Source organism: Sorex fumeus, unplaced genomic scaffold, assembly GCF_029834395.1.
Source record: "Sorex fumeus unplaced genomic scaffold, SorFum_2.1 ptg000093l, whole genome shotgun sequence".
NCBI classification, from domain to species: Eukaryota; Metazoa; Chordata; class Mammalia; order Eulipotyphla; family Soricidae; genus Sorex; species Sorex fumeus.
This window is the reverse complement of record NW_026606150.1, coordinates 4,985,966-5,010,759: the sequence shown is the minus strand read 5'-3', so window position 1 is coordinate 5,010,759 and position 24,794 is coordinate 4,985,966. Positions and strand designations below refer to the sequence as shown.

The 24,794-nt window shown below is 67.0% G+C and overlaps 3 protein-coding genes across 6 annotated transcripts in view; 1 reads left to right on the top strand and 2 right to left on the bottom strand.

Moving 5' to 3' along the window:
- Positions 1–24,794, bottom strand: part of KAT5 (lysine acetyltransferase 5) — a 95,907-nt gene that overhangs the window by 55,109 nt on the left and 16,004 nt on the right. The gene's annotated exons all lie outside the window — the stretch shown is intronic.
- Positions 5,200–12,015, bottom strand: OVOL1 (ovo like transcriptional repressor 1). Its single transcript, XM_056132046.1, has 4 exons — positions 11,916–12,015; positions 6,469–6,686; positions 5,595–5,784; positions 5,200–5,495 (listed from the first exon to the last, which is right to left on the bottom strand). Exons 1-4 carry the CDS (start codon positions 12,013–12,015, stop codon positions 5,200–5,202), a joined length of 804 nt encoding a protein of 267 aa, XP_055988021.1.
- Positions 19,987–23,101, top strand: AP5B1 (adaptor related protein complex 5 subunit beta 1). The gene is made up of 2 exons (XM_056132034.1): positions 19,987–20,482; positions 20,569–23,101. The coding sequence occupies exons 1-2, from the start codon at positions 20,333–20,335 to the stop codon at positions 23,065–23,067; spliced, it is 2,649 nt and encodes an 882-aa protein (XP_055988009.1). The 5' UTR covers positions 19,987–20,332; the 3' UTR covers positions 23,068–23,101.

Sequence of the window (24,794 nt, the reverse complement as noted above, 5' to 3'; positions counted from 1 at the left end):
CTGACAGGTGCCCCCTACACTTGTAACTTGGTGACATTCCAAACCCCAAAGCAAACTTGGCCTCCTCCAAGCTGCCCCCGGAGGGTCCTGGCCACTGGGACAAGGCCAGTCCTCCGTGGCTGGGCACCTAGCAGTGCAGTCAGACCACCCCGTCCCCCGGGCCTGTCGCCCTCCACCCTTCTGCCCAGTCTCTGCCTGGGGGTGATGGTGAGGGGCTTCAGAAACCCTAACAAGGACCCCTGCAACGCCAGCCTGGCGCACCGGAGCAGTCTTCCTTGGGGTGGGAGGAAGCCCCGGGGCCTGCCCCGAGAGGCAGGAGCGAGCCCCGTCTGGGCGCCTCTCATTCCCCGGGGCCGGCCGGCTGCCTCCTCTCTCCGAGCGGGCGTCAGGCGGGCCCGCTCCTTCGCCCTGTTATTACCGCTGGCAGGTCCGTGCCCTTGGTACCAGGCACGCAAGTCCTACCAGTTCTTCTGGCCTTCAGCAACTCAGCCGCTGCTGCGCGTGGGGCGGGGAGGCGCCCGGGCCTGTTACCTGGGGTCCCCCGCACAGAGGCGGCCCGCCAGGAGCTGGCTGGACCGGACAGGCCGAGGTGGCCGGCAGGATGAGTCTCTTAGGAGCGGGCACTGCAGGGGCCGGGGCGGGCACGCAACTGTGGTCGGCTTCGTGGGCTTGGAACGCGCTGGCCCCCGCCCGGCCCTCCGCACTTACTTCCTGGCTGTTTGGAAGCCGCAGACCCCGCGACCGTGTTCCCGGTCCCAAGCACAGGTCTGCGGCAGGAGCTCCCCCACCCCCAACGTTTCCCCCTTACCCCCTTCCTGTCTCCTTCTCGGGGACACTCATCTGCACTTGGGCCTGGCAGTTTCCAGAACTCTCTTTCTCATTTTTGTCTTTTTCTTTCTTTTTTTTTTTTTCAGCCTATACAGAGTGGTGCCTTGGGGGTGTCACTGGCTCGGTACTCAGGGAGGCTCTGGGCGGTGCTGAGGGCCATGTGGTACCGAGTCCAAACCCAGGGCTCCCACATGCTAAGCCTGTGCTCCGGGCCTTTGAGCCTCTCCCTGGCCTCTCGGTCCTTTAAGTCTGTTTTGGGGGCCACTCCCGGTGATGCTCAGGGAGCCACGGGGTGCCGGGGTGGGGCCCCAGCCCTGCTCTTGTGCTTACCTCCTGCGTCCCGTCGCCAACGCTGGCCTCGACCCCGTGACAGTGGTGTCCTAAACGTCCTATTGGGGGGCTGGGGCTGTGGCCTGGTGCTGAGGCAGGCACATGCGTGCTTGAGCCCTGGTCCCATCGCTGTCCATGACAAGAGCACCAACGTCTTACAGGTGCCAGCCACAGGTCTGCAGTTGTCTGGTCTGCCAGGCGGCCGGAGCCATGCTGACCCGACAGACTCTTAACCTCTTTTTTTTTTTTCTTTGCTCTTTGGGTCATGCCCGTCAATGCACAGGGGTTACTCCTGGCTCTGCACTCAGGAATTACTCCTGGCGGTGCTCGGGAGACCCTATGGGATGCTGGGAATCAAACCAGGGCAGGCCGCGTGAAAGGCAAATGCCCTACCCACTGTGCTATCTCTCCAGCCCCTCTTAACCTCTTTTATGGGGGATGCTCTCTGCAGTGCTGACCAGGCAGTGCTCAGGGGTCCGAGCGCCATGTCCAGCAGTGCTGAGGGAGGGCGTCGGGGCACCCACCGGTGTGTTGGTAGGCCTTTCCCACTTGATCTCTCCAGCTCTGGCTGGACAGGCCTTCTCTGGGGAGAAGGTGAAGCCCCCACAAAGGTTCCGGTGGGGGGCAGGGCTTGCCTTGCTCTCCCTCCTGCCCGTTGGCCCAGCTTTTCTGACAAAGGTGACATCTGGGGGTGGCGGGAATGGCCACTGGAGGCTGGCGGGGGGCTGGGGGTCTTGCCCACCAGGAGTGTGCCTCATTCACCCCCAGCGCAGAGCAGGTACCCAGATGGGCAGTGGGGAGCCAAGGCCGCACAGCGCCGCGTCCAGACCTCACGCTCCAGCGGGGCCTCGCGACTTCCTGCCCATGTGACCCTGAGCAAGCGCCATATCCCCGAGCCTCGACTGCCCTGGCTAAAAATAGGCGCGCTAATCACTACCTCGGGGGTTGTTGTGGGATCAGCGATGACGCAGGGAGAAGCGCTGCCTGGCGCGTAGTAGCAGCTCAATAAACGCCATGGCCATGAGTGGCCCGTGGAGACCTGCCCACGCGGGTGCATGAGCCATGAGTCCAGCAGAGCCCATCCTAGTCGGAGCCCACGGCCCTGCGGTCTCTGGCAAGCACCGGGACATCATGGGGGTCTCAGGACCACCAGCGCCTCATGATGGGGGAGCTGAGGAAATCTCTACCCCAGCTCCTCCCTGGGAAATAGAACCTGGGCGGGGAGTCCGACTCTCAGTGTGTCCCTCCCAGCCCTGAGTCCCACCGCTCGCTCGACCTCCCAGGTGGCCAGTAGGTGGGCAGCGGCCGGTGCTTGGGGTGACTGCAGGATAGCGAAGCAGCTAAGACACGGGGGTGGGGGGCAGGTTGAGGGAAGAGGGCCCCGCCAGCGACAGGGGCAAGGAAGAGGCCCCCGGACCTGGCATTCGTCACTCCCCGCCCCGACTGGCCCTGCACACCCCCAAGCTTTCCTCCTCACTCCACTCTGTTCCCTGTCCCACTGGGGCCCCACTTCGGAGATTCCCGGGGTGCACAGAGCCCCCAGCCCCACCGTGGGGCACCCCAGTTGTTCCCGCCTCCACAGCCCACTGCTGGGGCATGCCAGGCTTCACCAGCGCCCGGATGGGGGGGGTCCATGCCTGCGTCCCACCTCTCACCGGGGTCCTCACCTCACGCTGCAGCTTCCACTTGGGGCGACAGGTTGGGGTTCCATGACGGACACGGACCCTTTAGTACAGGAGGGGCCTGAGAGGGGGCAACCCTTCATTTTGGGCGGCCCACGCCAGTGGCCTGCCTGGACCTGAAGGAGCGATGCCCCCAGTGCCCCGCTGAGGGTGGGTTTGGGCCTTGTCTCCGGCTCCCGACCACAACCCTGTCCCCTCGGTACCAGCCTCCCCTCACTGGCCAGTCAGACCAGCTCCCAGGGACTCCCGGGGGCTCCCGGGGTTGTTCTCAGTTCTGGGGGAGGGAGGCCGGAGAGACAGCACAGCAGGGAGGGCGTTTGCCTTGCATGCGGCCCACCCAGGTTCGATCCCCGGTAATACATATGGTCCCCGAGCACTCAATGCTCACCAGCCCCTCACCCCTCGCCCTGCCTCTCCCCTGCCTGGCCTGCCGCCTCCACCAAGCTTCTCCCCGGGTCCTCCTCACCCTCCTCGGCCAGGGCCCCTGCATGGGAACTTGCATGCTGCTCGCTCTGAGTCCCGAGGTCGAGGTGCACATGGGCCCAGCTTGCTAGGGGGCAGGGGGGAGTGGGAGAAGCAGGAAGGAGGGGCAGGAAGGAGCCCCACCTTTGGGTGCACCTGCCCCCAGCTGCGGCTCAGCTGCGGCCCCCTCCTGCCCCCAGCTGTTGCGCTACTCACCTGGGGACTGACCCTGGGCTGACTGACCTTTCACCCCAGACAATTTGGGACTGAGATCGCAGGTCGAAGGGGCTCCCCCTTCTCCTTTCTCCTCACTGCCCCTCACCCCCCAGCTGCCTCCTTGCTCATCTGACGGGCGTTGGTGTTGGGATGGTGATCCGGGCTTTGGGGACAGGTCAGTTGGGAGAGTCTGAATGTCCCTGGCTGCCACCCGCAGCCTGGCCACAGACCGGGGGGCTGCCTGAGCCTGGCTTTCGGGGTTACTCTAAGGCCTTACTTAGGCCAGCTCCCCGCTCAGCTTTGCAGGATGGTGCTGGAAGGCTCTGGAAGATGGAGTCAGCTGATTTGCATAAATATCCCTGTGATGCGCGCGTGGTCGGGCGCAGCTGCGGCCGAGACTGTATGAGTGGGACCCCAGCTTCTCCCTGAGAGGAACTGGCTCAAATTTGAATAGATGACCTCTCCCCAGTGCTGCATGGACCTGGGTCTGAGCCAGGGCTACCCCAGCAGTGCTCAGGGAAGCACTCATGTGCCCTGAACCCTGTGTGATGCCCCCCACCCGGTGCCAAATCAATTTCCCCGCAAAGGGAAAAACAGAGGTGAACAGACAACGCAGGCGTGCGGAGAAGGGCGTTCTTTGATTTTAATAGTTGGGGGGGGGGAAGCTATAAAAGACAGCAGGGAGCCCTGGGCTCCCTCAGATCACAGTGAATGGAAGGGACAGAAATATAATGTAAACAAAATAGAGCTTTCGGATAACGTTACACTACTCTACTTCCAGATTACAGCAGATCGATCCCAGACACGCCGACAGTCAAACGAGGCTCTTTGGAACGAGGTAGAGCCCCAGGGAGCCTGCGAAGGCCCGGCCGGAGCCATAGCACAGCGGGGAGGGCGCTTGCCTTAACAGGCAGCCGCCCCTGGTTCAATCCCCGGCGTCCCATATGGTCCCCTGAGCATCGCCAGGGGTGATTCCTGAGTGCAGAGCCAGGATGAGCCTGAGGATTGGCCTCTCGGCCACCCCTGGGCTCCCACCGGCTCCAGAGTTGCCCCCTCATTCTTCCACAGGCTTCTCCCAGCTCCTGAGGGTCCTCAGGGTAGCCAGACGCTCAGCCCAGCCGGGAAAACAGCCAGAAAGGGGCAACAGAGAGAGTTCGGCAGCCAGGCCCGGAGGCCCCGCCGCCCCACTGGACACAGCCTTCACCCCGGAACCGCAGAGCGGTGAGTTGTTCCAAAGTTCTCGGGGCAGCCCCAGCGCGCCAGGGGGCACCCAGGACGCGCAGCGCCCCGGGCAGGGCGGGAGGTGGCGGGCACAGGCGTGAGCAGGGTGGAGTGTCCGGGAGAAGTAGAACCACGCGGGGAGGAGAAAAGCCAGCTCCATCCTCTCTTCGAAACAGCTGCCACCGGCGGCAAAAAATATATTAATCCTATCTGTACACGTGTCGTCTTGGACAGAAGGGAGGGGGGCCTCCCTGGCACCTTGGAGGGGCTCTCTTGAAAATGAGGTGATGTGTGGACGGGTCCCGCGGGAGGGCGGGGAGCCCGGCGTCGGGGACGCTGTGGGCCTCGCCTGCTCCCCAACGACGACGACGAGGACGACGACGACGACGCCCGCCTTGGCAGTTCGCTCTGAGCCCGGGGCGGGGACAGCCCAGGCAGGGACCCCGGCGCCTCCCGCGGGTCAGATGTGCTGGTTGCCCTGCAGCAGGGAGGTGACCGTGTTCTGCAGCGCCACCGCCACCTTCTTGGAGGTCTTGCGCAGCAGCGGGCTGTCGGGGTGGCGCTCCTTGAGGTGCAGGACGTGGCCCTCCTGGCTCTCGGAGGTGCAGCCACACTCCTCGCACACGTACAGCTTGGCGCGCCGCTCCTTGTACGCGTACTTCTGCTGCACGCCGTGGATCTTCTTGAGGTGCGACTCGAGCGAGCAGCGCTGCGTGAAGGCCTTGTCGCACAGGCTGCACTTGTAGGGCCGCACGCCTGGGGGGGGACAGGGCCAGGGTCAGGTCAGGGGCCCCGGGGCGCAGCGTGGGGAGCAGGGCGCGGGGGTGGGGCGCGGGGTGGGGGGGCGGCGCTCACCTGTGTGGGTGCGCACGTGCCTCTTGAGGTCGAAGGTGTCGTTGAAGCCCTTCCCGCAGTAGGTGCACAGGTGCCGCTTCACGTCGTTGTGGCACTTCATGTGGCGGTTCAGCATGCGCTGGTAGGTGAAGGCCTTCTGGCACACGTGGCAGGTGAAGACGCCCCCGCTCGGGCTGTCCCCCAGGGTCACCTGTGGGGCGGGACGGGTCTGTGACGGGGCACCCGCCTCCCCGTGCTTCCCAGAGCCGGTTGGGGGCTCTTCGTGGGTCCCCCGCCCCTCCGTCCTACCTACACCCCGGAGAAGGGGCCTGCTGGACACGTCTGGGTCCACTGAGCCCACCTCAGCCTCACTCTGTGGTTGGGCTCAGAACCCGGGGTGGCCTTAAGTCCGAGGCCATTGAGCAGAGCCTGGGGACCCTCAGGGCCAGGCCAGCACCCTATCCCTGCCTCGCCTGGCCCAGTCCACGGTGCTCACGGCCAATGCCCAGCGTCTCCTGAGGCAGAGATGGGCACGAGGTCGCGGGCGTGGCCCTCTCTCCTGCCCGGGGGCTGCTTGTCCTTCCCTCGGGGGTCCTGGGTGGGGGGGTTGAACCACTGCCCGGCCTGTACCTGCCCGTGGCTCGGATGGAGCCCGGCTGGCAGCTCTGGGTCTCGGGGCACACGGCTCTCCCTGCCCTGACTGCTGGGTCTCTGGGGCCCCTCCCTGCTTCTCCCGGGACTGTCGTGTGAGCAGGGGCGCCCCGAAAAGGCACAAGGAACGGAGCCAGGTCCAGCGCGGCCTCCACGGGGCCCGGCGGTTCGCACTTCACTCGCCTTCCCCGGGGGTCCTCATGCTCTCCACCCCCATCCCCGCATCTCCCTGCCCTGCAAGTACCTTCATCTTGGTGCGCAGGAAGCCATGCTCTCGGCTCTGAGTCTCCGCCAGGCGGCCGGGGTCTTCCGAGGGCAGCTGGGCCACCACGCAGGGCCCGGGGACCACGCTGTAGCCGGGGTCCCGGAGGCTCATGTCCAAAGCCAGCGGGCAGGAAGGGGGCTCGGCCACCGACGGCTCCGGCTCACAGTAGGGCTGCGGGGGGCAGAAGCCCAGGCTCACTGCGGAGAGAAGAGGGGCCAGATGAGGCGCTTGTGGGGGCAGGGGGGTCCTCAGGGAGGCAGAGCCGGGTCCCCAGCCCACTCGGTGCCTACCCCTGCCTGCCCCAGGAAGGGAATTAGCTGCCACCAGGCGACCGATGCCCACTGAGTAACTTGTGTCTTAGCGGAACTGGGAGGGTCTGGGCTCCCTGGCCGGTTCCCCACCTGGGCCGATCCCCTGGATTCCAGGCCTCGTCCACTCTCCTGGGGGACAGGGACACATCCTCACCCCACCGGGTTCAGGGGAACCACACCACCCCGGCCTCCGCTCTGACTGACGTGGCTGTGGGCCTTCCTGGCGCAAGCAGGAGGGTACCTTGCTCCCCTGGCGGCCCGGGGGAGGCGGGGGTGGGCACCCGCCAGGGCTCCACACCCCCGTAGGCTGCCACAGGCCCGCGGCGGAGCGGGAGGAGGTCAGGGAGCAGCAGGTGGATGCGGCCTAACAGTCTGCTGGGCGCCCTGCCCGGCCTTACGCAACTTCCCCGCAGCAGGACCGCTGAGACACGAGGGCCGGCCTCGCCCTGCCGGCACCGATACCTGGCAGCCCTCACGCGGCCGCTCCCTGTGGCGTGCAGACACCTCACGCTGAACGCTAACCGGGACAAGAGGCCGGGCCAGCGCCTCCCAGAGAGGAGGCGGGACACAGCTCCCAGCTGCAGAGATACAGAGCTACTGAACCACAGGGCCACGGGCCAGGGGGCCACAGGGCCAGAGAGTCACAGGGCCACAGAGCCACAGGGCCACAGAGCCACAGGGCCACAGAGCCACAGGGACACAGAGCCACAGGGACACAGAACCACAGGGACACATCCACAGGGACACAGGGACACAGAGCCACAGGGACACAGGGACACAGACACAGAGCCACAGGGCCACAAAGCCAGAGTCCAGAGCCACAAGGCCACAGGGCCACAGGACCACAGAGCCACAAGGCCACAGGGCCACAGAGCCACAGGGACACAGAGCCACAGGGACACAGAGCCACAGGGACACATCCACAGGGACACAGGGACACAGAGCCACAGGGACACAGGGACACAGACACAGAGCCACAGGGCCACAAAGCCAGAGTCCAGAGCCACAAGGCCACAGGGCCACAGGACCACAGAGCCACAGGGCCACAGGGCCACAGAACCATCGCGCCACAAGGCCACAGAGCTGCATCACAGAAGCCACAGAGCTGCAGGGCTGGGCCAAAGAGCTCAAAGTTGCGACCATGCAGTTTAGACTTTCTTTGCAAAAAGGCAAGGCTCGGGGCCGGAGCAACAGCACAGTCACAGCGGGAAGGACGTTTGCCTTGCAGGCGTCTGTCCTGGGTTCGATCCCCATCATCCCATATGGTCCCCCGAGCACTGCCAGGAGTAATTCCTGAGGGCAGAGCCAGGAGTAACCCCTGGGCATCGCTGGGTATGACCCCAAAGAGTCAAAGAAAAAAACAGGAAAGGCTCGTACCCGAGCAATATTTTCCACACTTCAAAGGAAAAGTCGAGGGGCTGGTGTAGGAAAAGCTGCCCGTGCCGGGACAGGAGGGACTGTGGAAGTTCCCGAGGGTCACAGTTGTGCTCACGGCCTCTGGCCACAGCTGGGAGCCAGGACAGCCCGAGGGCAGGAGGGCTCTTGCGCCCAGGGTGGACGGGGGGAGCCCCGGGCAGGCAGGAGCGTGTGGAGGGAGGAAGGTGACTGTGAAAGCACCCAAGTTTCGGGAGAGGCCCCAGTTCTCGCCCCCTCAAAACACAACAAAGCTCGGCCCGGGGAAGAATGCGCCCGCCCGCCCGCCGCCCAGAACTCGTTCTGCTGCCACTGGCGTCCGTCTGTCCGGGGACTTTAATGAGCCACCTCATTCCAGGGGTTGATTCACCAGCGCCTGGCCCTGGCCTGGCCTCTGAGCTGGCACGGGGCCAGGTCGCAGCCTGCCCGAGGGGCCGCACAGTGGGCGGACTGGAGCCTCGGGCCTCCCGCCCGCGGTAACTGCGCCCTGCGCCCGGTGTGCCGCCGCTTCTGTGCAGTTATCCGGGCTCCACACCCAGGAGCCGCCGCTGCTCCATCCAGGCCTCCAGTCCTCCCCTTCTCTGTCTTCCAGCCTCAGACTGCCGAGCGAGGACCCCCGCAAAGCCGGAGCCCCCCGCCCCCACCCCCATTCCTGGAGGACAGCAGGTAAGAGAAAGCGGAACCCCTGGGTGTTCAGGGTGGGGGTGGGGCGAGGAGCCCCTCATTTGGGGGACCAGATTTTGCTCTAAAGGGGCTGGATGGGCAGCGGAGGTGTTTTCCCCCACCCAGTCCACACCTGGGCGCGGGCCGTGCCACCACCACACACAGGCAGTGCTCCTGGCCCTGCCGCTCCTGTCCCTGGGTGTCACCAAGTGGCACCCAGTGGCAGGAAGCAGAACTGGTTGGGCCCTGCTATGTGGCTCGCTGTCCCCTAATTAGATGTTTCCGGTGAGGCAGTGGCCTCTGGCTACCCGGTGCCCGCCTACAGCTCGGGAGTGTGGCAAGACGGTGCCAGCCAGGCCCTCTCCCTGCCCCCTCGGGGTTGGGGCGCCCCTTTATGCCTCCCCCTGCGCAAGGGCAGGGGAGCCGGGCATGGGGGCGGGGAAACAGGGGTGACTCCCCTCTGCCCGGTGCCCATGGAGCCGTGTCAGCTCACCTGGGCGCTGGGGTGACGGCCCCATGGCAGATGGGGAAGCCCCTGCGTGACACCCCCGCTGCCCACCTCCAGGCCATCAGCTGGCAATGCCCCAAAGGAAGCCAGTGCCAGTGGCCGGCAGAGGTGGGCAGCGCTGCAAACGGGCATACAGGAAGGCGTCCGCACAGACGCGAGGGGCGTCCAGCCCACACGGGGACGGGGGAGTGGGCTCTGGGCCACGTCCTGCCCAGTGTTGGGGAGCACGGGCGGACAGCAGCCCAACCTGCTCCCATGATGACCATCTGGTACAGCGGGCCCGGGGCCAGCGGGCGGGGCAGCATCCCGGGTGCTGAGGGCCACATGTTGTGAGGGGCCTCAACCTGGCCTGCTTGGCCTATGTGCCTGGCCTGGACTCGGGGGGGGGGGGGGGGGCAGGGTTCCATGAGAGGCAGAGCTGCAAGGCGCCTGGCAGGCAGAGGGTCCGGTGTGTGTGTGTGGGGGGGGAATGCGCCCCCTTCCAGCGCTGCCTCTCCCCATATCTCTGCCTGCTGTGGCCCCAACTGTCCCTTTTTCCCATTTCCAGAGATGACAGGGAAACCCCAGGGAATATACACCTTCAGTGACTCCCTCCCAGAGTGCCTCCTGGCCCCCTCAGAGCCCCAAGCACCAACGTCAGGACTGCCCCACACCAAGACGTACGCAACACAACAACACAACAAACCAAGGCGGCAAGAGCCGTGGGTCCTGCCAGCAGCCAGTGACCCCCGCTGGGCCTTCCCGTGGTTGGGGGAGGACCCAAGAGGCCTGGGATGGACAAGATTCCATAACCGTACCCCAGAGGCCGGCAGGCTTCAGCCTGGGCTGGTCCTTGCAGGGGTGCTGAGGGTCTCAGAAGACCCCGGCAGCAAAGTCACACCTCAAACGCCTTCCTGTCCCCCCATTTCCTCCCAGCACCCCTCCCTGCCGAGCGGGGTCAGGGCTTAGCTGGTCACAGCGTGCCTGGCTGGGAGTGGGTGAGGGAAACGTGTCCAGTCGGCTCCCGGGGTCACGCTCGGCTGGTGATGGAATGGCCCGGCCAAGGGACAGGCCACCACAAACACCACCCCCCTCTCCAGCCAGCTGAGGCACCCGAGCGTGGCCCCAGAACATTCCCTCTCATTTCCAAAACCTGTGGGAAAACATCCTGAGGGCCCGCGGGCCTTGGAGAGGCCACGCCGAGTTGTTGACGGCTCCCCTTTCCTGACCCCGCAGGCCTCTCTCCCTGGCCGCCACCAAGAGGGTCCATTCTCCCCTGCGCGCCCAAGGCCAGGCCGCCCACCCTGCACCCACGGAACAGCCGCACGCAGACGCGAAGCCCACCCTGACCCGGCGCCTGGACCCTTGGGGTGTGGGTGTGCCAAGCAAGAGCGGCCCAGGATTGGACGCAGCGGCCGTTGCCGGCCCTTCGTAAGTCAGCGCCCGATCTGTTCCCCTCAGGGATGTGAAGTAAAGCTACGAACCACCTCGCGGCCAGCCGGCCTCACCTTTACCACAGTCTGAGTTCAGTTATCAGATCCGGGGTGCAGCGGCTACACCGCCCAGGCGCGGAGGTGGGCGGGTGCACAGGGACCAGGGGGCTCAGCCTTGAGGGGGGGGTGGGACCCACTCCTGTCCCCGCCACAGGGAGCCTGGCCAGCAGCACCCAGGAGCCTGACTTGGGGGGGGGGGACAGAAGGACGTGCCCCTCTCTCTTTGCTTCAGTTTCCCCAGGGGGTCATCCCTTGTCAGGCACAGTTCCCTCCTGAGGAGCTGGGGAAGGGGGGGGGTTACACGGGCTGCTGGCCTTCCTGCCAGAGACCTCACTACATCCCGCCGTTTGGATAGCTGATCCGGGAGAGAAACTGAGGCCAGAGCCCTCCCGGGGCCGCTGGGCACCCTGTTCCCCCAGTTTCCCACACGGCCTGGGGCCTTGCCAGCGCCTGCAGATCAAGGGTCAAAGTGGGTTGGTTAATTACAACCTCTCCCCTCGAAGGGCAGGAGGCGCACCCCGCCCTCTGCCTGGAGGAGGTGTTCCCAAGGAGAGACCCCGCTCGGGTCCGTGGGGTGGGGAGCCCAGGGCGGCAGGAGGAAGCGCGTTCGGACGCTGTCCAGGCTGCTCCCCGCGGCAAACGGGGCGCCCGGGTGCCTGCGCGTCCCCCTGCCCACCCAGTCAGTGTCTGCGCGGTTCCAGGCGGTCCGGGCCGAGCCCACTTGGGTCCTGGGGGCGAGCCGGGCGCGCCGGCCTTGGGAAGAGCCCGGGACTCGCCTTTGCGTTTTCCGCAACCCCCGGCTCGCTGCACCCGGGCCGCGGAGGCTCCGCTCCAGTGCCCTCTCCCGCCTCGTAAAAGTCCGGGCCGTCGGGATTTATGAGCCCGGAGCGGAGGGTCGCCGGGGCGGTGACACACCCCGTTACCTCCCGAGCGCGCGCGCGGCCGGCCGGCCCGGGGTGGCCGGGGACCCTGGGAACCGCCCCGCCCCCGCGCCGCGGCGCGCTAACGGGACCCCCAGCCCCCCGCCCCGCACGGGCCCGCGCCGTCGGGGCGCCGCACCTGGCACGTAGATCTCGCCGCGCTCCTCGTCGGGGAGCTCGCTCCAGTTGCGCTTGCACGTGGACACGCACGGCTTCTTCACCAGGAACGCGCGGGGCATCGTGGAGGCCGCCGGCCGGCCCGCGGCCGCGTCTGTGCCTGGAGCCGGTCGGGGCTGCGCGGGGCCGGGGCCGGGGCCGGGGCCGGGGCCGGCGCGGGGCGGGGCGGAGGGCGCGGCCGGGCGCGGGGCGCGGGGCGCGGGCGCGACCCCGCAGCAGGCCGGGACGGCGCGCGCCCGGGGCGAGCGGCTCGGCGGGGCGGGCGCGGGGTCCCGGGCGAGGGGCGCCAGGTGCGGCGCGCGGCGGGGACGCGGCGGGGACGCGGCGGGAGGCTCGGCTCGGCTCGGCGCGGCGCGCCCGGCTCGACTGGCGTCCCCCGCGGCCGCTCGGGAAGTCTTAAAGCGCGACCGGCCCGACGGGTTCACGCTTTATTGGCTCGCGGCGGTGCGTGTTGGTGGCTGGGGCGGGGTGGGGGTGATCCGAGCTAATTACTCGGAGTGGCCCGGGCGGCGACGGCGCATGCGTTGGGAAATAACGGTGACGACCCACCTATTTGTTACCTGTCGAACCGGTTTTCGGGCCGCTGCGGGTGAGGTGGCCTCGCGGCCGGGGCGGGGTGGCCGGGCGGGGGCGGGGGCCGGGCGCCGGGGGCCCCCACCCCGCCCGCCCGCCCGCCCGCCCGCCGGCCGCCGCCCGCGGGGACCTCCCAGCCGGGCGTGCCGGCGTCGGCCAACGGGAGTTTCGGCGGAGCGGCGGGCGGGCGGGCGGGGGCAACGTTACTCGCAGCACCGGCGCCCGCACGCTCGGCCGCTGATGCAATGAGACTCGCCCGGCCCGGCCCGGCCCGGCCCGGCCCGGCCCGGCCCGGCCCGGGAGGCGCGAAGCCGTCGGGCGGGAGCGGGCGGCGCGGCCCGCACCGGTCGAACCGGGCCCTCTGTCCCGCTGGGACCCCCGAGTGAGCAGTGGGGGGTTCCGGCCAGAGGTGTTTGCTTGCCCGGCGCCAGATCGGGGCTGGCGGGCGCGCGCGGGGCCCAACGGTGGGCGGGCAGGCCCCGACCCCGACGGGACGCACGACGTTGGAGCTGCTCGGAGCCCACCGAGGTTGAGAAGGACGCCCGCGTCGTTAGGACGCACACACGTACACCCCCCAAACCAACATGTCCAGATTGTAGGCGCTACAAACGCCAAGCCGGAGACTCCGGGAAGGAAGAAGGCTGCGTGCGAGCTGCACCTCCCTGCCGGGGGTCGCTGGAGTCCACCCTGGCGGAGCCTAAGCCCGAGTCCCCCCTCCAGCGGTTCCTCATGCTCTGTGTGGCCACCACTAGCAAGTGACTGGCCCCAGGCCAGCGTTGGGCATCTCTCGCCTGCTGACCCAGCAAGGCCGGAAGAGATCCTCTTCCTCCTCCTGGCATGCCCCCCCCTCCTAAAATCAAAGACCGTTTTCAAATCCTGGTGACATAAACTCCTTTCTCGGATTCAGTCTGGGACAGAGGAGGAAGTGAGTGATAAATGGACTCACACGGTTCAAAAGTCAAGAGGCAAAACGGGGCAGCTGATAGCGCTCTCGCAGGAGTCCGGCCGGGAAGATAGCAGAGGGGGCGGGGGTGGGGTGGGGGGGCGGATGGGGGGAGTTGCTTCCAGCCGCTGTCACCCCTCTCCACTTCTCTGGAGCACGCCCTGGGCTGCTGGGGAGAGTGTGGCTTTCTGGGGTCCCCAAGGGGCCTTTGGATTTGACTGGAATGTGTGGCTTTCCAGCCCTCTTCCTCATCTGCTCACCTACTTCTTGGGGTCCCCTGAAAAATGATGCAATAAGACCTCTGCGGGAGGGGCCACAGTGACCTTTGCCCCCTTCCCTTTCCTTGGGGGGGGGTCTGCCTTCCCGTGGTCCACACTTCCCTCCGCTCCTGCTCTGCCCCCTTTCTGCCGTGGATGTGAATGGGCTTTCCCTGGAATAGCCTAGGAGAGACCATGGCCGGGAGGGCAGCCCGGGGGGGCCCCCTGAGGGAGGACTGTCCCCAGGGCCTTTACCCTCGCTGGCACCTCGCTGGGCGTGTGTCCACCTCCGTGGAGAGGAAAGCCCAGCACTGTCGCCGTCCACGAAGAGCAGGAAATCCAGATTTGTACATGAACTCAGCTGATTTGTAAATGTTGACTTAGAAATTGCCCCAAGGGTGGGGCTGGAGAGATAGGACAGCAGGCAGGGCGCTGGCCTTGCACGCGGCTGACCTGGGTTCGATCCCCAGCACCACACATGGTCCCCTGAGCACTGCCAGGAGTGATCCCTGAGCACCACGGGGTGCAGCCTGAAAAGGAATAAAAAGTTGTTGGGGGGTTGAGGAACGCTGAGGGAACATACGGAGACCGAGGCACTTGTCTTGCTTGCAGCCCTGAGCACCGCCCAGGCTGATCCCTGAGCACAGAGTCGGGAGTAAATGCTAAGCAGTGGCAGGTGTGGCCCCCAGACAGCAAAAAAAGAGTTTCTTTGGGGTTGGAATGGTAGGTTAGGGGGCTGAGTGCATGCTTTTTCTTTATTATCTGTAAGATTGTTTGGTTTGGGGTCACACTCAGCGGTGCTCAGGGTTTACTCCTGGCTCTGTGCTCAGGGATCACTCATGGTGGTGCACAGAGGACCATATGGGATGTCAGGGATCGAACCAGGGGCAGCTGTGTACAAGGCAAGCACCTTAGGCCTGGAGAGTAGGACAGCGAGTAAGGATCTTGCCTTGTGCTGGACCCACCCTGGTTTAATCCCCAGCATCATGTCTGGACCCCTGAGCACCACAGGAATAATCCGAGCACTGTTGGGTGTGGCCCCAAAACAAACTTAAAAAAAAAACACGTACCCCCTGTACTCTGGCCTCTTTTTATTCCGGGCGGAGGGGTACACACCTCGCAGCACCCCTTGCGGTGCCAGGATTCTAACCACGTGCTCTAACCTCCATCCTGTCTCTCTGGCGCTCTGAGCACATGCTTTGCAGGCAGGCGACCCAGGTTTGATCCCCAGCACCACTTTTTTTTTTTTTTTGCTTTTTGGGTCACACCTGGTGATGCACAGGGGTCACTCCTGGCTCTGCACTCAGGAATTATCCCTGGCAGTGCTCAGGGGACCAAATGGGATGCTGGGAATCGAACCTGGGTCGGCTGCATGCAAGGCAAACGCCCTACCCGCTGTGCTATCACTCTCTCCCCCCTCCCCCCCCGCACCACATTTGGGGCGTGAACCCCAAGCACAGAGCCAGGAGTTGTCCCTAAGCACCACCGGGTATACCCGCCCTCCCCAACCCCCGCCTCAACCAAAACAAATTTAAAATGTGTACGACGACGTGGACTGAGCCAAGGAAATGGCTTGCTGGGTCCCCTCTGACCCAGAGGGGGGAGCCCACTGCAGCCTGTGTGAAGCTGGGGGGGACGCGGCGCTGAGCGGCGCGCCCTGTGCGGGCAGGCGCCGGCCCTCTGCTCCCACGGCGCCAGTTAGAAATCGCTCCCTCATGCCCGGCAGCCGCAAATATTGACAGAGCACCTGCCATCTGCCCGCCGCGCCCTCCGGGAGCTGATGGGGACAGGGGAGGCAGGCGAGCCAGGGAGGGCCAGAGCCCAGGGGTCACGGACAGGCGGGCCAGGACTGGGCAGTCTGATGTGCAGAAGGTTCCAGATAGGGGCGGGAGGAGAGGGGCTGGACCTGGGTCGGGGGAGGGGGTGGCGGGTGGTGTCAGAACTGGGGTTGACCAAGAGGCTGGAGGTACCGTGGGTTGCCCCTGGGGAGGCCACGGCGTGTTCTGAGCTCACTCTGCGTCTCCTGAGGGGACGGGGTGTGATACTGATAGCCACTAGGACAGGGGACTCTAGGACCTTCTCGGCATGGGGGTGGGCAGGTCCCCTTTCTGAAGGCCCAGCAGCCCGCAGCCTCACACCTTCCCCCATAGCAACAGCCCAGCTCCACCACTGAACCTCATCCGACTGCCAAGCTACCACATTGTCGCAGGTCTATAACTTGTGGACCGTGTGGCCACACCACCTCTAATTTTTTTGTGGGGGGGGGGGGGTAACACCTGGTGATACTCAGGGGTTCTTCCTGGCTCTGCACTGAGAAGTTACTCCTAGCAGTGCTCGGGGAACTACAAGGGATGCTGAGGATCGAACCCGGGTGGCCGCGTGCAAGGCAAACACCCTCCCTGCTCTACCATCGCTCCGGCCCAACACCTCAACATTTCTACAGTGCTGGGGCTGGAGAGATAGCACAGTGGGGAGGGTGTTTGCCTTGCACGTGGTCGACCTGGGTTCGATTCCCAGCATCCCATATGGTCCCTTGAGCACTGCCAGGAGTAACTCCTGAGAGCAGAGCCAGGAGGAACCCCTGTGCATCGCTGGGTGTGACCCAAAAAGAAAAAAAAATTTCTATAGTGCTGTCAGCTCAGTGGGATCCCAGCAAGTCTGATGGGAAAGTTCTCAGAAGCCCAGCAAGCTCATGAGCCTGAACAGTAACAGACGGCTCAGCGGGCACCAGCGGGCACGGCAGTGGTCACAAATGGGCTCTTATTCATCTAAGATTTGATCGGCCCATTTGCCTTTGTGTTGTAACAAACAATATGAGGTGAATATGCTTGTGCCTGTGAAGGGAGCACGCTGGGGTCGGGGTGGGAAACTGAGGACACTGGCGGACGGAAGTTCAAACTAGTGGTGGGACGGTTGTTGGAACATCGAGTGCCTGAACCAACGTATGATGAACAACTTGGTAAGGCACGGTGTTAAAATAAAAATTTAAAAAGGGGCTGGAGCGATAGCACAGCGGGTAGGGCGTTTGCCTTGTATGCGGCCGACCCCGGTTTGATTCCCAGCACCCCATATGGTCCCCCGAGCACCGCCAGGAGTAATTCCTGAGTGCAGAGCCAGGAGTAACCCCTGTGCATCACTGGGTGTGACCCAAAAAGAAAAAAAGAAAAACTCAGTGGAATTAAAAATAAAACCTCAATGGAGGTGCAAAGCCCCAAGCTGGGTGGGGGTGGGGTGCGCCTCCCTTCTCTGCAGAGCTGCCACCGGCCTCCCAGCCCCCAGCCTGGAGACTCCGGCGGGGGGGGGGGGGGGGAATACTGCCGAGTGGACGGAAGCCTCCTGAGGTAGAGCTGAAGAGGCAGCCCCCAGGGCCACCCGAGACCTCAGCCAGGGGTGCTGAGGCATGTGCCCGCTGGTGGCTCAGGGCTGGGGACACAGCACTGTCCAGCCTCCCCGCTCCTTCCTGGCTCAGTGCTAGCCATGGGCCCCCGGGGTCATCCTTCCCAGCACACCCACCCACCTGAACCCCCACCACCCCAGGCTACCATCCCACATCAGTCACTCGCCTCATCCCCACCCACTCTCCCAAAGCCAGCTGTCCCGTTTGCACCCTTGGCAGGGGCCCATCACCATGGCCTCCTGTAGGTCCCGGACTGGCTGGCTCAGCCTCCTCAGACTCCCAGCCTCCTCCCAGCCTCCCCTCAGACTCCTCCCAACGTTCCCGCAGTCCCCTCTCAGCTCCCCCCAGCCTCCCCTCAGTCTCCCTTCAGCCTCCTCCCAGTTTCTTCTGCCTCCTCTCCGCTGCTCCTCCTGGGCCTTTGGTCAAGAATACAGACTCCGCTTTCAGCCGGATACCCCGTCTCCGACAGGCCTCTCCCCTGCTCAGGGTCCTTGGTGCATCTTTGACTCTTTAAAGAGACTTGGGGCTATCTGTGGGACGCCTCTCACACCGTCTCCAGTGGCCCACACTGTAAAATCTGCCTTTTTTGTCTTATTAGGGGTGTGTGTGTGTGTGTTGGGGGGGTTAGCCGTGCCTAGCAGCGTTCAGGAACTGCTCTCAGCTCTGTGCTCAGGAGCACTCCTGGCTGCGCTCAGGGGGCCCACCTGGGTTGGCTGTGTGCCAGGCCAGCACCTTAGTGCTGGCACTCCCCTCTCTGGGCCCCAACTCTGTGGCTCAGCGCTGGGCATTGCGCGGCTTCCGGCCGGCCCTGGACACCACAGGATCTGAGCAGCTATATCCTCTGTCCCTTGCATTAAACCACTGACCCAGCTGGCCAAGTGTCTTCTGGGAGTGGCCCCTGTGGCCCCTGGATACCATTTAGGAGACCCCCAAATCCACTATTTAGAGTATACTGCCTTCTAGGACAATGTCATCACCCCCAAAGAAACCCACTAGCACTGCCCACCAGGCATCCCAGCCCGCCTCATTTCTCTGTGGATCTGCCTGTCGCCTGTCCATTTGAGTTTCACGTCTCTGGGCACCTTGTCTCCCATTGCCCACTACAGATGAGGAAACAGGTTCAGGATCCCGCAGGACTCTGGGGTCCCTCGAGAGGGAGTGGGGTGTGAGCGCGGGCAGACAGGGAGGGGTCTGGCTGCCGGGCTGGGACTCAGGTCCAGTCTGAGCCGCTGTGGCCTCAGCGAGGGGTGGGGCAGGCCCCACCCTGAGCCTGGTCAGTGGCTGGGGGGTCCTCGCAGAGGTTTGGAGGGGGCTGCCCGTGAAGGCCGGCGGGGGACAAATGACAGCCCCTGGCTGGGCCTCCGTCCTGTGAGCGGCTCCTCCGCTGGCCCCACAGGCAGCTGGGAGCAGTGACTCCTGCAGATGTGTCCCCTGTGGGCTCCTCCTGTCTAGACCCGCGGCGCCCTGAGCTGCTGGCAGAGGCTGAGCAGGGGCCAGCGTCGGATTTCCTGCGCCTTTGAAGCCCGGCTGCTCAAGTGTAAAAGGGGTTTAATAACTGTGAGCGGGAGGGTTGGGGTGTGCAGTTATCAGCACCCCTGGGCCTCAGACAGGGAAACCAGACAGACCCGGTTCCCCCCTCGCGGCCTTCCCTCCCGGCTGCTCTCAGCCTGCCCCCTTTCATCTGAGGGTTAATTAGTCGGGCCGCCGCACCCCACAACCTCCTGGGCAGGAGTCATCGCTCCATTTTACAGACGGGGAAACTGAGGCACCTAGGGGGAAGTGGTTTGGGGCTGCCGCCTGTGAGTCAGCAGCGGAGCCAGGGCGCTCCACAGCCGGGACCGGGCCTTCCAGCCGGACCCGTCCTTCGCGTCCTCCGCGGTGGATCTGTCTCCGTGCCCCTGGCACCCGGGGGACCCCAGGAAGCTTCTCCTCCAGCTCCCGGCCCCGCCCCGCGCAGTCCCCACCAGCTCGTGGAGAGACGTTGGCAGCGCACGGGGGCTCAGAACTGTTTCATCTTCAAAGCGGGCTAATTAGAGCCCGAGGCCTTAGTCACGGGCCGGCGGTGGGGTCCGGGCGGCGGCGGTCACTGGGGCCAGCGCAGCCTGAGCCCCGGCGCCCGGGATCCAGCCCCCTGGACAGGCTCGGCCCGGGTGGCCCGTGGGTGCGGGCTCCGGGCGCACGTCGTGCGCGTCCAACCGTTGTCTCCCGGCGTGGCCCGGCCCCGCCCGCGGCCCCCGGGCCCCGACGGCCTCGACCCTCCCCGGCCCGCGGCACAGCCCGCGGCAAAGGTCAGCCGCTTCCGCCGCCGCGACCCAGGCGCCGGCTCCGCGCCCCCAAGCCCAGCGGGTGGGGGGCCGGGCCGGCGTCGGCCAAGCCAAGCCAAGCCCTGCGGCGCCCGCCCGACCGGTTCAGCCGGGGCCGCGGCGCGCGCTTCCTGCGGGCGCCCTGGGACCGCACCTTGAACCCCGCCGCGGCCACCTGGGCGCCCGGGGCCCCGCACCCAACGCTGCCCCGAGGGCGCGGCCCGGGTGCGGGGCGCGGCGAGGTGCACGCAGCGGGGGGGGAGGGGAGGGGAAGGGGCGCCCTGCCCGGCCCCGGGCTCTCAGCTCGCGCGCACGGTCCGGGGCGTCGGGGACCCCCCGGCATCCCGGAAACCGGGGCCCACCCAGCCCCGCCGCCCCTGCCCGGGCCTGCGGCGGTTTCGGCAAAGGGGGGCAGCGCGCAGCGGGACAGTTACTCAGCCCCAGCGAAACCGGCGAGTCGGCACCTGCCGGCGGGCGGGGGAGCGGCCGCCCCGTTAGGCCCCGCCCCGCCCCGCCCCTCCCCGTTAGGCCACGCCCCGTACAGCCCCGCCCCGCCCACCCGGAAGCCGCCGGCCGGCCCCGCGCCCCCGGCGGCTGAGTCAGGCGCGGAGCAGCCGAGCCGGCCCGTTACCGCGGGCGCCGGGGGCCGGGGCGGCGCTGTGGTTTCGGTGGCGGCCGCGGGCGGGCGCCTAATGAGCTCTCGGCACGCACCCCGCGCCGGCGGCCCGCCCGGGCGTCACCCCCGAAACCTCGGGGTTTCTTCCGGGGGCCGGAGCGCGGGGTCCCCGCGGGCGCGTGCGCGGGGCCCGGGGCTGCGGGCCGGCGGCTCTGCGGGCGCGCGGGCGCCCCCTGGCGGGGTCCGACCCGCGCTCCCGGGCGGGTCTGCAGGGACCTGCGGCCCCGACCATGGGGCCCCTGAGCCGGGAGACGTGGGCCCAGCGCCTGGGCGCCTTCCGGGCCAGCCCCGCCGCTTTCCTGGCGGGACCTGAGGGTGAAGATCTGGGCCGGGACCTGCTGAGCGACCTCAGGAGTGACAAGCTGAGCGATCAGATCAAGGTAAGCCCTGCGCGAGCCTGTCACCAGCGGCGCCCGCTGCGTCCCCAGCCAGAGCCGCGCGGTGCCCACGCTCGTGCCCTCCGCAGGTTTCCTTGCTGGCCCTGAGCTTGGAGTACCCAACCGAACTGTGGCCTGAACCCCCCGCAGCCGAAGCAGCCGCCACCTGCCTGCTGGACACCCTCGTCCTTCTGCCCCCGCGGCCCACCCCGCTGCGGCGGCTCCTGTTGCTGGCGGCCACCACGGTGCTGGTGGCCGGAGAGGCGCTGGGCCCCACCTCCGCAGCCTCGTGCCGGCTCCTGCCGCTCCTGCTGGCCTTGGCCTCGGGCCGGGAGCTGGGGCGAGGCTTCGGGCCCGCCTCCGAGCAGCGCCCCCTGCAGGCCACGGCCTGCGAGTGCCTGCGGGAGCTGGAGAGCTGCCGGCCCGGGGTGCTGGGGGGCTGCCTGGGGCAGCTGTGCGCCCTGCTGGGACAGGACGGCCCGGTGCAGCCGTCCAGCCTGCTGCTGGCACTGGCCCTGCGCAATGCTTTGGCCATCCAGGCCAGGGCCGGGCTGCAGGGCCCGCTCCTGGCAGCGGACCCGCCCACGCAGGGTGGCCCCTGGAACTGGACCCTGGCCGAGGCCAGCGAAGGCCGCCTTCTGCCCCAGGCCCCCGTCTGGCCGGCAGCTGAGGATGGGGAGAGTGTCCTCGCCGCACCAGCGCCCGGCCCCGAGGAGGCCCATCAGCTGCGGACCACTGTCAACCAACTCCTGGACGCCTCGTACCTGCTCACCCCCACGGCGCAGGCGCAGCTCCTGTGGCTCTTGGGCTGGGCCCTGCGGGGCCTCCGGGGGCAGCCGCCTGCTCTCTTCAAGCCACAGCTGGTCCGGCTGCTGGGCACAGCTCAGCTGGCCCTCCTGCACGCCGTCCTGGCCCTGAAGGCGGCCTTCGGCGAGGCCCTGTTCACCGCCCAGGACGAGGCCTTGCTGCTCCGCCGGCTCACCCTGGCCGCCCAGCACCCGGCGCTGCCCGCCGCCACCCGCCTCTTCTACCTGCACTGCCTCCTCACCTTCCCCGAGAACTGCCCGCTGGGCCCGGCCCACGCCGCGGAGGCCCTCCCGCTGCTGCTCGGGCTCCCGTTGTGCCGGGGCCTCCTGCCCAGCCTCCTGGACGGCCCCCTGGCCTTCCTGGCCCGCCTGCAGCTGCTGTGCCTGCTCTGTGCCGAGGAGGAGGAGGAGGAGGAGAGGGAGGGGGAGAGCCAGGCGGGCCGGAGCCTCCGGCCCTACCTGGAGTCGCTGCTGGCCGGCCTGCGGCAGAGGGCGGCCCTGGAGGGAGCACCCCGCGCCGCTGTCACCCTCTGCTTCCAGGCCTCCTACCTGGTGGCCCGCTGCCTGCCCGGGCAGCCCGCGGTGCTGGCCGCGCTGACCCAGGGGCTGGCCCAGCTGTACCGTGCCCAGCCGGCGCTGGCTCCCCATTTCGTGGACCTCTTGGGTCGGGTGGGCCCCGAGCTAGGGGCACCGCTGCAGGGGGCGCTGCAGCAGGAGGTGGTGTCGAGCCCCGGCGGGGACGAGGCCCTCTGTTGGCATCTGCAGACGCTGGCCGCGGTGGCGGGTGGGGACAGCCAGCGGGCCACCCTGCGGTTCCTGCAGGCGGCTGCGGCGCGCTGCAACGACTGGGGCCTGGAGCAGGCCCTGCTGCGCGTGTGTCGCGCCCTGCTGCGCGCGGGGGACACGGGCGGCCTGGCCGACCTGCTGCAGGTGCTGGCCCGGGGGCTGCGGGACCCCGACGGGCGCGACCACGCCCGCCTCTACTACATCCTCCTCACCCACCTGGCGGGCCCCAAGCTGGGGGTGGCCCTGGCGCCCTCGCTGGCCGCCCCCGCGCTGGCCTCGTCGCTGGTGGCCGAGAACCAGGGCTTCGTGGAGGCGCTGATGGTGCAGGAGGCGCCGGCCCCCGTGCGCCTGTGCCTGGGGCCCCGCCAGGCCGCCGCCGCCAGCCCCGCGCCCTCCCTGCAGCTGCAGGTGGAGGCGCTGGAGCCTGTGTTCTCGCTGGAGTTGCGCTTTCAGGCGGAAGGTCACATCTACGGGCCCCTCGCGGCCGTCCACGTGCCCTGCCTGCAGCCCGGTCGCCCCGGTCCCCCGCTGCGGCTGCCCCTGCAGCCCCGGCGCCCCGCGCCCGCGCAGCTGGCCGTGCGCGCCCTCTACACCACGCCCGCCGGCCGCACCTGCCACGCGCGCCTGGCGCCCCTGGCCGTGCCCTTCGACCACCTCTTCCTGCCTTTCCCCCCGCCCGCTGCCGGGGCCGGGCCCGGCTTCTTCGAGGAGCTCTGGGCCTCCTGCCTGCCCCAGGGCGCCGAGAGCCGCCTGTGGTGCCCGCTCGGGCCCCTGGGGCTGGAGGACTTGGTGGCCCGCCACCTGCAGCCCTTTGTGGTGGCGGCCCAGCCCCCCAACAGCTACCGTGTCGCCATCCGCCTGCCCCCCGCGTCGCGGCTGCTGCTGCGGCTGGAGGGGCCGCAGGGGGACGGCGTGCCCGTGGCGCTGTGCACCGACGACTGGGCCGTGCTGGGCCTGGCCGCGGGCTACCTCCGGGGGCTGGCGGCCGCGGCCTGAGCCCGCCCTGGCCGGGGCCCCTGCCTTTTGAGGGGACCTGCCTGGTGGTACTGGTGGTGGGGGGGGGCTGTGCTGTCTGCTCAGCGGCTCCTTGTTCCCTCTGTGGATTTTTTTATGGGGGGTCCACCCCCAGCAATGCTCAGGGATCACTCCTGGAGGGGATGGGGGAAAACCGTGCGTGCCAGGATCCAACTGGGTCAGCCATGTACAAGGCGTGTGCCTTAAGTCACGTACTGTCTCCAGGCTCTCAAAAAATAAATTAATTAAAAAGTCTTACGTTAACCTGCAAGCCTCTTGGCTTTTTCTTTGGGGTCCTGGTTGGTGAAAGCAGATGTGGCTGCAGGGGTCAGAGGCTCCAGCCAAGTTTCCGGAGTCCTTCCGGTCTCCCTGCTGCTCTTCTCCAGAGTCAAGACCCCTCTGCTGCCCAGACAGGCTACGGGGGCGACTGGCAGGAGGGCCCAGCACCCCGACTTCCAGGCTGATGTGGAGCTGACTTTTTGTGGTCCAGTCCCGGGGAGCCCCAATCTGTGGGCCAAGGAAGTTGCTCCAGTTCCGAAGAGCTTCCCTGCCCGCCGTTGTCCAGTGTATTGGGATTCCCGCTGTCCAGCCTGGGGGCGAGGCCAACTGGTCCCCGAGCCTATGTCTTTCCACAGCGCCCCAGCTGATCAGCCAGCGTATTCTGCTCCCCAGCCGGACTGGGGTTCCATCACTGGGGTCACAGGCTTCACTGGGGCTCAGCCTTCAGGACCCCCTGCTGACAGTTTCACATGAGTCGTGCCCCTCTTCGAGAGAAGATTCTGGAACGTGGGAAGTGAAAGCGGGTGTGGCTTGAGCACATGTGTGACCTTGGCAGGGGCACCCAGGACAGCGGGGTCCTTAGCTGGGGGCTGGCCTGGGGCAGTTCCGGAACCGACTGTCCCTTCTGTGGCTCGTCCACCACCTCCCAACCGAGGAAGCCGGGCTGGCCCCCGGCCACTGGCACACGCTGCTCCTGAACAGCCCCTCCCGGCTCGGGGCCTCTGAACCACAGGGACTGTTCCCTCTGTCACGTGCCGATGTGGCGTGATCCTGTGCCCCCTCACCTCATCTGTCTGCCTTCCATGTCACCGTCCAACCTGTCTGCCCACCCTTGAGTGCTGGATGCTCGGTGACCCCAGGGAGGCCACAGGGGCACTCTGCCCCTTCCAGACCTGTCCCTGGGGTGCGCCCGGACCGGAATTACTGTCCCGGGATGCGCTTGTGCTGGACGGTCGTCGGGAGGCCAAAGAAATGAAGTTCTGGGCTGCACCTGTGGGCAGAGGGTTCTGCAGACAAGAGGGTGGGAACAGCCTCGAGCAAGCCGGCCCACAGCCCTCCCACTCTGCACCCTTATGACTTGTCCCTGTCACCCCAAGCTTCCCCAGAGCAGACCCCAAAGTCCCTGTCACCCCACCATCCCCCTTTGTGGCTGTGCCCCATATTCACCCACGCTGCCTGGCGACCTCCGCTTTGCTGATGCCATGTCAGGCGTTGGCCTGGCACACGCCAGCACCCACCTGCCAGCCCTCTGCAGCCGGGGACAGCCCGGGAGAGAGGGGGGTCCTGCCGGGAACAGGACAGCCGGTCACCCAGCACAGCTTCCTGTGGAGCCGGAGTCCCCCCTCCTGCCTGCAGCCTGCCGTGGCCACACTCAGCGCTGCCGGCATTTGCGAGCTGGGACGGCATGTGCACGGGTCAGCAAAACCACA